This window comes from Ictidomys tridecemlineatus, chromosome 4, assembly GCF_052094955.1.
Source record: "Ictidomys tridecemlineatus isolate mIctTri1 chromosome 4, mIctTri1.hap1, whole genome shotgun sequence".
Lineage (NCBI taxonomy): Eukaryota > Metazoa > Chordata > Mammalia > Rodentia > Sciuridae > Ictidomys > Ictidomys tridecemlineatus.
In genome coordinates, this window is record NC_135480.1 from 10,005,104 (window position 1) to 10,015,870 (window position 10,767).

Consider the following 10,767-nt stretch of genomic DNA (forward strand, 5'->3'; position numbering starts at 1 on the left):
ATCATTGAACATTTTCTGTGAGATTGCGTATGTATTCATCTCTCGATTAACTGGAACAGAAGACCTTGCAACTGCAAACTCATATTTTGTTTGCAAATTTATAAGTAAGCATACAAATATATAGATATAAAAGTTAATCCAAAATGCTATTTGAATGAATCAATAAATCTGATTAAATAAACTATGGCATAAAAGTACTGTTTCCTTCTTCCCTGTCCCTTATTCTTATTATCCTATTTCAAAAATTTTAAAATCATGTCACTATTTAAATTTAAGCAAAATTCAAGATACCAACAGTCAGCATTTATATTCAATATTCTACTTTCCTTTATTTTAACCAAGAATATTTTTTAGTAACTTTCAGTGAAAATTCAGTCCTAACCAATAAAAAGCCATGATCTGTTCTTTACACAGTGATATCATAAAGCTTTTTACTTTTGAGATTCCAACATTCCTTTTATGAAAAGGACAGATCATGGAAAGGTATATTTAGGGTCATAAGGAGATTACACCCACTACAAGTCCACTGTTGACTTCTCAGAAAGCTCAAAGATCAGAATCATTCAAAGAGTATCTTTTAAGCAGGTTCAGTTGTCAGTAAGTATAAGTCTCTTTGCCAAATATTTCTGTAACTTTATTGAAACTGAAAGGTTAATAAAATAAGTACTTGTCACTCCGTTTCTCTATATGCTTAACAAAACACTGTTGAAATCTTAAGAATTGTTTGCTAATCTTGTTCCCAGAATGTGCTGTCCCCAACTATGGACTGTCTGCTAATCTTGTTCCCAAAAAGAGCTGTCTCCAACTGCCAAACTACAAAATGTAACTTCTCTCCCTGCCCTCTCCAGGGAAAGTATATAAGCTCTGCTCAAGCGGTTCTCAGGGCTCTATCTCTCTTTGCTATAGAGAGCTCGGGTCCCAGCATGCTGGTCTCCAAATAAACCCACCCTTCTGCTTTTGCATAAGACAGTCTCTTGTGGTCTCTTACTCCGACGTTACGCTGGACCCTTACAAAACTATCTGTCAGTCTAAACCCGGAGACTCTGAGGAAATCCTTCCATTATTAGGCAGCAGTGAGTCACAGCCCATCAGGAGAAAGTTGAATGAGGATCAACACATTACAGGTCTTGGTGAAAGGAAGCATTTTCTCCTTCTGAATTTACCTCCATAAAGTGATTCCTCTAGATGATCTCCTGTTCAGCCTCAATGTCCTTTGATGAGCTCCTGGATCAAGCCAGAGGCCTGGGGAGATTCGAAATCTTTCAGCTAGTTCTCTTTTGTATTACCAACCTCCTAACATACCCTCATTTTTATACTGGAGAACTTCACTGCAGCAATTCCTGATCATCGCTACTGGGTCCAGAGTCTTGACAATGACATTGTCTCTGGTAATGACACTGGGATCCTCAGCCAAGATGCCCTTAGAGGATCTCCATTCCCCTAGATCCAAATCTAAAACCAGAAAAGTGTCGTCGCTTCCTCTATCCCCAGTGGCAGCTCCTTCACTTGAATGAAACTGTCACCAACACAGCTGAGGCAGACACGGAGCCCTGTGTGGATGGCTGGGTGTATGACAGAAGCTACTTCCCCTCCACCATCATAACTGAGGTAAGAAGCCTCATTTAAATCATCTGCTTATTTGGTGTTAATAGCAAGAAGGAACTTGCTTTATACATTTTGTCCCCAGATGTGTGCTGTAGTCAACACTTTCTCCCTTTCTTATGCAGGTAGCAATTGCTTATCTACACTACAATGCTGTTGAGAACATACAGTATTGGAGTTAATGAATTGAACAAGCAAAACATATACCTATAATTATCCTTTAATCTAATGAGAAAGATCTATAATTTTAAAAGTGATCAAATGTTATACTAAGTCGGTGGTTCTCAGTGCTGAAAAACTGACTCTGAGAGCAAATAAATCAGAATCTCTGGGCATAGGATCCAAACACTAGTGTTTTTGATGTTCTTTAAGTGATTCAATGTGTGGCCAAGGATGAGAGATATTGTAGTAGTTGAAGTATGGACTGCTAAGAAAAGTCAAAGGCAGGACCCTAAGTCACTTAGATGATGAGGAAAAAAAATAAGCTTTCAAATTTTTGGTATCTGAAATTTCTTAAAAATGTGTTTTTATATGTTTTAAATTGTAGTAGCAAAAGAATGTGTATAAGTTAATGGAATAAAGAGAGTTGGTGGCCTGAAGGTAAAAATGAATAAAGACATGTAGAAAAAATGCAGAATATTGGAAAGTTATGAGGCAAGAGAGAGGCAAGTGCACTTGAAGGGCTGAAATAAGTGGAGGAAGGGCGACCAGGGGAGAGTGACTGTCGGTGAAGCTGGAGATCGGGCAGGATCACAAAGCAGAGGATCACATACATCATATCTGGGAATTTGTGCTCCTTTTCCACTGAGTGCAAAGATTTTTAAAGGCTTAAAACCTCAAACTCCACTGTGCTTTTTTTGATTCTCTTCCAGTGGGACCTGGTTTGTGAATCCCAGTCATTAAAACCAATGGTTCAAACTCTGTTTATGACTGGGTCACTGTTGGGAAGTCTGATATATAGCCTTCTTTCAGACAGGTGTCACCTCACTTTCTTTTGGACTGTTTGTCAGATTAAGTTTTCAGTAAGTATTTATTCCTTTATTTAATAAATCTTGGGCTGGAGTTATAGCTCAGTGGTAGAGCACTTCCTTGCATCCTCAGCACCACATAAAAATAAAATCAAGGTATCATGTCCATCTACAACTAAAAAAATAAATAAAAGAAAAGAAATCTTACTTGAGCTCTGTGTGTTTGCATTGAACTGTGTAGTGGCCTCACTTTCTGACTTCAGGAAACTACAATCAAATATTAGTGCTTGGTACATAAATCAGATGCTACAATTTGTTGTGAAAAACTCATTTTGCTGCATTAAGAAAGACAGGAAAGGCAATGTCAATCATATCAGTTTCAGGGAAAATTTGCAGAGAAAATCCAGAATGTGAGGTGTATGAGTAATAGTTAGTTCAACAAAGGGAGAGAAAGGAGAGTTGAGGGAGAAGGTATTTGCATGTTTACAAGTATGTTCCTGTTCTTGGCAATATTCTAAACCACCTAGACCCTGTAACATAAATGAGAATAGATATTTTTATACTGGTCATCATTTCATACATGCATTGTAGGCACACATACAGAGGGTAATCACTATTATAAAATCTGAGGGTTGAGTAGCACCGTGGGCCTAATGGGATAGTAAATCACTGGAACTTTAACCTGAATGCTGGTCCTTGTGAAATGACTTTAATACGTAATGTCTGTGACCAGAAAAGGTAATAATTATTAAGAACTTAGGAGGATGTAATGTGGATGTGAGAAGTTTTTGGCTTCTAGCTTCCTGGCAGAGATTTTAGAGAAGGCAATCAACCATGGCTCTCACACAAGCATGTCTCCCACCCAAGCATGTCTCCCACAAGATCGCAGATGGTAATGCAGATGTTCAAAGCCACCTAGTAGTCTTAGTTTAACATTGTGACTTTGAGCATACAATAGTTAATTGTTGCCTATATAAATTTCTGGGTCAAAGAATTTATTTTCCCCCATTTTTTAGGCCTCTGTGCTACCAATTTGTATTGCAGAATGAATTAACAAAATAGTTGAATGAAACATGAATAATTAAGTTTTCTTTGAGCATAGATTCAAGTTAATATCCATAAACAGTAGAATAAAATTCATATAAATTTCTATTGAGCCATGGGAAAGAACAAACTATTGTCACATGTAATAACACAGGGGAGGGCTGGGGTTGTGGCTCCGCAATAGAGCGCTTGCCTGGCACATGTGGGGTGCTGGGTTTGATCCGCAGCACCACATAAAAATAAAATAAAGGTATTGTGTCCAACTATACCTGAAACAAAATATTAAAAAAATAACAGGGGAACCATTACATGACACAGAACTACATAATACATGATTTCAATTTTTATAAAGATCAAAGCATACATATTAATATATGGTGTTAAGTTTTATGATATTACATATTTTGGGTTGGAATGGTGTCCAGGAGAGAGTCATGGAGCTTCTTCATGAGAGTGATGTTATATTGATTGAAGACTGGTCACATAAGTACAGTGGTTTTGTGAAAATAATTAAACTTGTAAACATTTGAGATCTGCATATTTGTGTATTATGTAAAGCTCAAAGAAATGCTTAATAAGATATTTAACAATGGTGGGGATGTGACTACTGGATTATGAGTATAATTTGATAGAAGGCAATAGTAGCAGCCAGGAGACCAGATGTAAGAAGATTGACTTCAATGCTCATGACAGAGATTTGTAAGATGGCCCTATCAGATCTAAAGTAGGAAATGATAGAAGACAGTAAAGAAACATAGTTGGTATTAATTATTTTAGTTGACAAATGTCTGGAGGGCATAAATTTGATGTATTTATATACATTGAATACATACAGTGTGTAATGATCAAGACAGTGTGGTTAACATTTCCATCTCCTTGAACATTTTTTAAAAATTTATAAACACGCAGTAATTATACTATGAAGTACAGTGTGATATTTCATTATATATATAATATATACTGATAAAATTCGGGTAATGAACATTTCCGTCTCCTTATGATTATTTTGGTTTGCAGTGTTCAAGCTCCTCTCTTCTAGTGATTCATAAAATACACTATAGATTATTGTGAACTATAGTCACCTGCTTTGCTGTAGAACATTAGAATTTATTACTGCCATCCACTTGTGCTTTGGTGCCATTATCCAACTTCCTTCTACTCACCCTCACCTCCCCCTGCTTCTTAGTAGTCAGATGTTATGAAGTTCAACCCCCATATCAAATGAAGGGACCTCTGCATTTTTGACAAATAACCACCCAGTTTCTTAGAACACTTTAGAGCATTTGTAGCTCACATTTGCAGCTAGCATTTGACTGTTGTTGATAACACATTCCATCCATACCCTATGTTGACCTGTGTCTTCTCAGGCTTAAAATTGTTCTTCCCCAGGTAACACCCAGTGGTATTCTATCACACATAGAATAAAACCCTGAGTTTCCTCTCAAGTCTTGCCAGTCTGAGATTTGGCCCCTGCCTCTCTTCCTCATCTTGCCTACCCCCTTCTCCATTCTCTGCTAGTCTTCAGAACATCTAGCTGGATTCTGCCACATGACATTTATATTTGCTGTTCTTTCTGCCTAGAATGCATTTCCCTGTACACTGTTCAACCCAACTTCTAAGTACTCAGATTCAAATGTTTACTTCCTGAAAACTCTCTTCCATGACTCCCTATTTAGTGATGTCTCCACCCAAGTTACTCTTTTTTATTTTTTTAGTTGTAGATGGACACAATATCTTTATTTTTTTATTTATTTATGTGGTGCTGAGGATCGAACCCAGGACCTCACACATGCAAGGCAAGCACTCTACCACTGAGCTACAACCCCAGGCCCCCTCCTCAAGTTACTCTTGTTGCATGTTCCAACCGTTAATTTTAAGAGGGATTTTATAACTTTGCCTTTTAAATGCCTATTTCTCCACTGAGTAGTAACAAGACCATCCGGAAGGCGATTGAAATAGTCCAGAAGAAAGATGATAAGAGTGCTAATTAAGGGAGACCATGGAGACAGAAAGATGTAGTTGGATTTGGGGAATGTTTTAGATGTATAAGATTTTTGTGGTGTTAAGAATTGAACCCATGGGCAGTCCACCACTAAGAATTCCATCCTGTTAAAAAAATGTTGTTTTGAGACAGGATCTTGCTAAGTTGAGGCTGACCTTGAATCTCAACCTCCTGAGTCATTATAATTACAGATATGAACCACCATGCCTGGCAATAAGCTTTAATTTTTTACGTCAGTTTTAAGTTTACAGAAATATTGAGTCCAAAGTACAGACAGTCCCCAATACACCCTCCCACAAACAACCCACATAATATTAAAATCTTACATTAGCGTAATATGTTCATCATAACTGATAGACCGATATTTATATGGTATTGACTAAAGTCCATAGTTTACAACAGAACACAATCTTTGTGTTACATGGCTTTGGGCAAGAGTATAAAGTCATGTAGCCATCATGAGAGTATCTCCCTAAAAAGGACCTGTACTCTACCTGATTTATTTTGAGAATTTATTTATTGTACTTATTGGATTTTCATTTCTCATTTTTCCAATGATTGTTTCATCATGTCCACATGGCTTCAAAGTCCTCTTATGCCATGTGCTTTGCTGTGCATTATGGCATCACTCTCAGATTAGCAGGGATGCTTACGTCTGTGATTTTTGTTGTTGACTAGTATTATGATTCCGCTAGACCACAGTACAATGTCCTACTTATTAAACATTTTACCCTAAATCTCAAGTTATTTTATCTTTTCTTGTTTTCCACATATTATTTTTGTTCTGAAATAAGCTAACCTGTTCTGATCTTTCTTAGGTTTGGGTGGAAGGTGGTCTACCTGTGGTGCTTACTCCAGCTGGGCATCGTTGACACCGCAGCAGCTTTCGCCCCCACCTTCCTCATTTACTGCATATTACGCTTCTGGGCTGGGTTGAGTGTCACGACTATTATGATACATTCTTTTTGTCTCAGTAAGTCAATAATTTGAGACTTTCATTTTCTCCATGTCTGAATTGACTGAAATTACCCTTTGCTGAAATATCAATTATGTACATGTTTTCTTCCAGTGTCAGATGGACAACATCCCAAAGGAAGTCTGTGAGAATAGTCCTGATGATGTCTCCTACAATATTGGGCAAATCTTCCTTGGAGGACTGGCTTTTGCCATTCAAAAGTGGTACACACTACACCTGGCTGTGTCTATACCCTTGCTTGTCCTCCTCTTGCCCTCCAGGTATGAAGAGTCTCCACATTCTATCCAAGGGAAGCCAACATGAGAACATAAGGGTGGTGTCACTGGGTATCTATATGGTCCCAATACTGGTCCTAACCCCATTAACACCCATTTTGCCATTCAAGATGCAAGAAATGAAATAGAAAGGAAGTCTGAATGGAGATTGGCAATTTGCAGTCACCATTTTTGCATACTAGGCACAAAATTATCATGAAATAATTGTAATAGAAAAAATCAAAAATGTTATCATACTTTCATGAGTGCAGAATAATAATATATAAGAGTGAGGATCATTGTGACATACTCAAAAATGCACATAACATAATTTGTGAAATTTCATTTCCCAGTATCTCCTCTTTCCCCACCCTCCTAATATCCTCCTCTACTCGTCTGGTCTCTCTTATACATGTTACTTTCTTAATTAGTGCACTATGATTATATATAAAAGTGGGATTCATTGTGGTTTGTTCATACATACACATAGCATAATTCAGTTAATTTCAATATCCAGTAACTCCTTGGCATCCTTTCCTCCCCCACCTTTCTCTACCATCCTCTGCTTTACTGTTCACCCTTCTATTTTCATGAGCTCCTTCTATTTTATTCCTTTTTTCTCTCTACCTTCCACATATGAAAGAAAATATTCAGTCTTTGACTTTCTGAGTCTGGCTTATTTCACTTGCATTATGCTGACCAAGTCAACCCATTTACCTGCAAATAACATAATTTCATTCTTCTTTATGGCTGAATAAAACTGAATAATAATGCTTCTCAGTGAGGTAGATGTTTAATGGATTTCAGTAAAATTCAATACTGAACAGTCAGAGACACAAAGAGGCCCAGAAATACTGATGTTTCAAATGTAGGATATGAAAATGTACTTTAGTGCCAAGCTAGTGGTGGCTACAGCTCTGGGTCACCAAAGATGAGAGAGGTATAAAGAAAGAAGCAGCAGAAAAAAATGTCATGGAGACACCAATAGAATAGAAAGGAAGTCTGAACTTAGCTTATTCTGGATCTATACTTGGAGTTGATGATTGAAAAGTGCTCTGTCTCTGTATTTCTCAAGTTGAGAGGAGAGAGCCAAAGTGGGAAGCCAACTCATGGAAGTCACACTTGATGTGGGGAACACCTTTGCTACAGGAACCAATAGAAAAGATTGACACAGCATCCTGGCTGGCATCTACCATATGGCCTAGAATGCATGCCATTGAAACAGGCACACAGAAGATTTTATCTAGGAGAATCAGCTCAAAGATACAGCGGGGATGGCAACTTACTTTCCCTTGGAGTGTGATGCTCACTCAATCAGCTGAAGAGATTCAGGAAACAAACAGGCAGGCATGATTATATTCAAGGATTGAGTCTTGTAAGGCCATAGTCCTAGGTGGTGGAGTGTGCTATGACCTGTTGTGCCCCCTCCACCGAGGGAAGTTGGTTACCCTATGAGTAAAATTGTCAAGAAGTGTCTGGGATTGGGACAACCAGAAGAAACTGGCATCTGCCTGGCCCTATGGGTTTGTTGATCTTATCTCTCCAGAATATGAAAAAGTTCCAATCATGGATAGATCCAAACTGTGGAAACTTTCCATTTAGAAATTTGCATCATCCCTCTCCTAGTCAAGTGATATTTCTCTTTCCAACCTACCTTGTACTGATGAGCAAGAAACTAAGAGTCATTTCAACTAACTTTGAGTCAGGCCACTCCATATTTGGTTCTAGGTGTAGCAATCAATACAAAAGAAGGAAAGGTTTAATAATCCCCCAACCTTTGCTATAAGAGGTTCATACCCCTGGAAGAAATGGAAGGAAGGACAGTCTGGCATAAGTAGTAAATATCCATCCTTGTCCAGTTTCAACCACCACAGTGAAGACAATTCTTTTATTTTTGTTAAGAATTTTTGTGTTCTTCTAGTTGTATTTTCAGAGTTCTTCATATGGATACATACATATGTATGAATATATGTGTATGTATATACATATTTCATATTTTATCATATTTTTATTTTATAATTTGTTTTGGGGGGTTAGTGAGTTTTTGCTATTGCTGTTCTCCCTCCTATCTTCTCCCTCTAATATTCAAAATTCTCTTCTTTCTCTCCCTCTCCTTCTTTCTCTTTCTCTCAACTTAATTTTAATTTTTTAAATTTTTTCCTCCTTCTTTATGACCATCACTTTATACCTCTCTTCTGCTTTCTTTCTTTTTTATAATATTTTAGTCTTTCTTTGCCCTTTTTCCCATTTTTTTCTTAATGGATTGAATTTTTACCGTTATTTAAAACTATTTTATATAATTTATGCCCCCACCATTCATGTTGTCACAGTTATTACTATTGTGGAAGTCATAGTTGACACCTGGTGTTTAATTTTAGTGCTATGTCTAGCTCATAGCTGTTTGTCATTGTTGCTGTTGCTAAGTTATGACCCCACCATTCCTGATTTTGTGGCTATTAGTATTGAAGATGTTATATTTAGGACCTGGGTATTTTAGTGCTCTATACTTTTTGCTACTGCTGCTGCTGATATTTTTCTTTTTCTGTGAGATGCTAGAAATCTGGTATAACACTTTAACTTCATGGGGTAGATATTATGCTGCTGAGATACACCCCCAATCCATCTAGGAGACAGCACACCTTGATCTATATACAACCTAATCCACTCAAACTTCAGCAACACTATATCACAAACAATAGGAGACAAAAACCCCAAACTGACAACCAGGTCACAAGTAGGAATGACTAGGAGGGTTCATGGATCACTCATGAACATCTGTATTTATAGAAACAGCAGAGAGAAATAGCACAAAAACTGTGGACACCATATCTATAAAGGGCTTTAACATAGATTGCTCCCAGACCCTTTTAATATACACAGAATTAGCAAGTCTAGAAAAAAAATCACAGAAGATATACCCCTTATGCACTAATATATTTAACACAATTGCCTGACTTACCAGAAGGACCCCACTTTTATGAGATCTCATAGAAAGTGGAATTCTCAAGCTCCAACACAATATATGCTATCAAAGTACAATAAAATACATTGCAAAACAATTAGCAGGAAAACTGTACTATGAAATACACTTGGAAATGTATTCAACTATTTATAACAACCTGGTATCCAAAAACACTACACCAAGAAAATTTTGTACCCTAAAAATGTCCTCACATAAAAGTGGAAGAAAAATCCATCTCAACAGATGCACAAGTCTCAAAATAGGAAATCAGAAAAATTATGGTAAAATGAAACCCTCAAAGGTTTATAACTCCCTAGGATTGACTCCAAAGATATTGAAATATATGAAATTCTGGATAAATAAATCAAAATAATAACTTTTAAAAAGAAGACTGAATTCCAAGAAAAGTCAGGAAAACTGAATGAGCTAAGGAAGGCATTACAGAATATGAATGAGAAATTCAACAAAAAGTTAGATATTGGGAAAAAACAAGAAAAAATCTTGGAAATAACAGGCATAATAAGTTGAATAAAAAATTCAGTTGAAATGAAAGCCTTTTTATTATGTTAGAGCATGCAGAAGGCATAATCTCAACTCTTAGAGATAAGGTGATCATTCAGACAGTACTTAAGAAAAACTATGAAACGACAATAAGAATATATAAGAACTCTAGGACATAATTATGAGAGTAAATTTAAGGCCCATTACTCAATGAGGATACATTCAGTCTAATAGCATTGATAACCTTTGGCGAAATAAAAACAGAAAATTTTTTAAACTTTAGGTATGAGATGAATATCCAGATATTGTAGGCATGCACAGCCCCAAATAGGTGGGATCAGAAGAGATCTCTCCATGACATATTATAAGTAAAATATTTTTAAAAATACAGATGAAGGAAAGAATTTTAAAAGTTACCAAAGAATAATGAAAAGTCACATTTAGAGGTAAACCAATAA

At 36.7% G+C, this 10,767-nt stretch overlaps 1 protein-coding gene across 1 annotated transcript; it reads left to right on the forward strand.

Moving 5' to 3' along the window:
- Positions 1-728: 728 nt before the first annotated feature.
- Positions 729-7,066, forward strand: LOC101955405 (steroid transmembrane transporter SLC22A24). Its single transcript, XM_078044862.1, is given in 8 exon segments — positions 729-1,308; positions 1,310-1,421; positions 1,424-1,608; positions 2,475-2,578; positions 6,435-6,593; positions 6,686-6,735; positions 6,738-6,878; positions 6,969-7,066. Coding segments are annotated over 8 exon segments (972 nt in total). The 5' UTR covers positions 729-1,185.
- Positions 7,067-10,767: the final 3,701 nt, after the last annotated feature.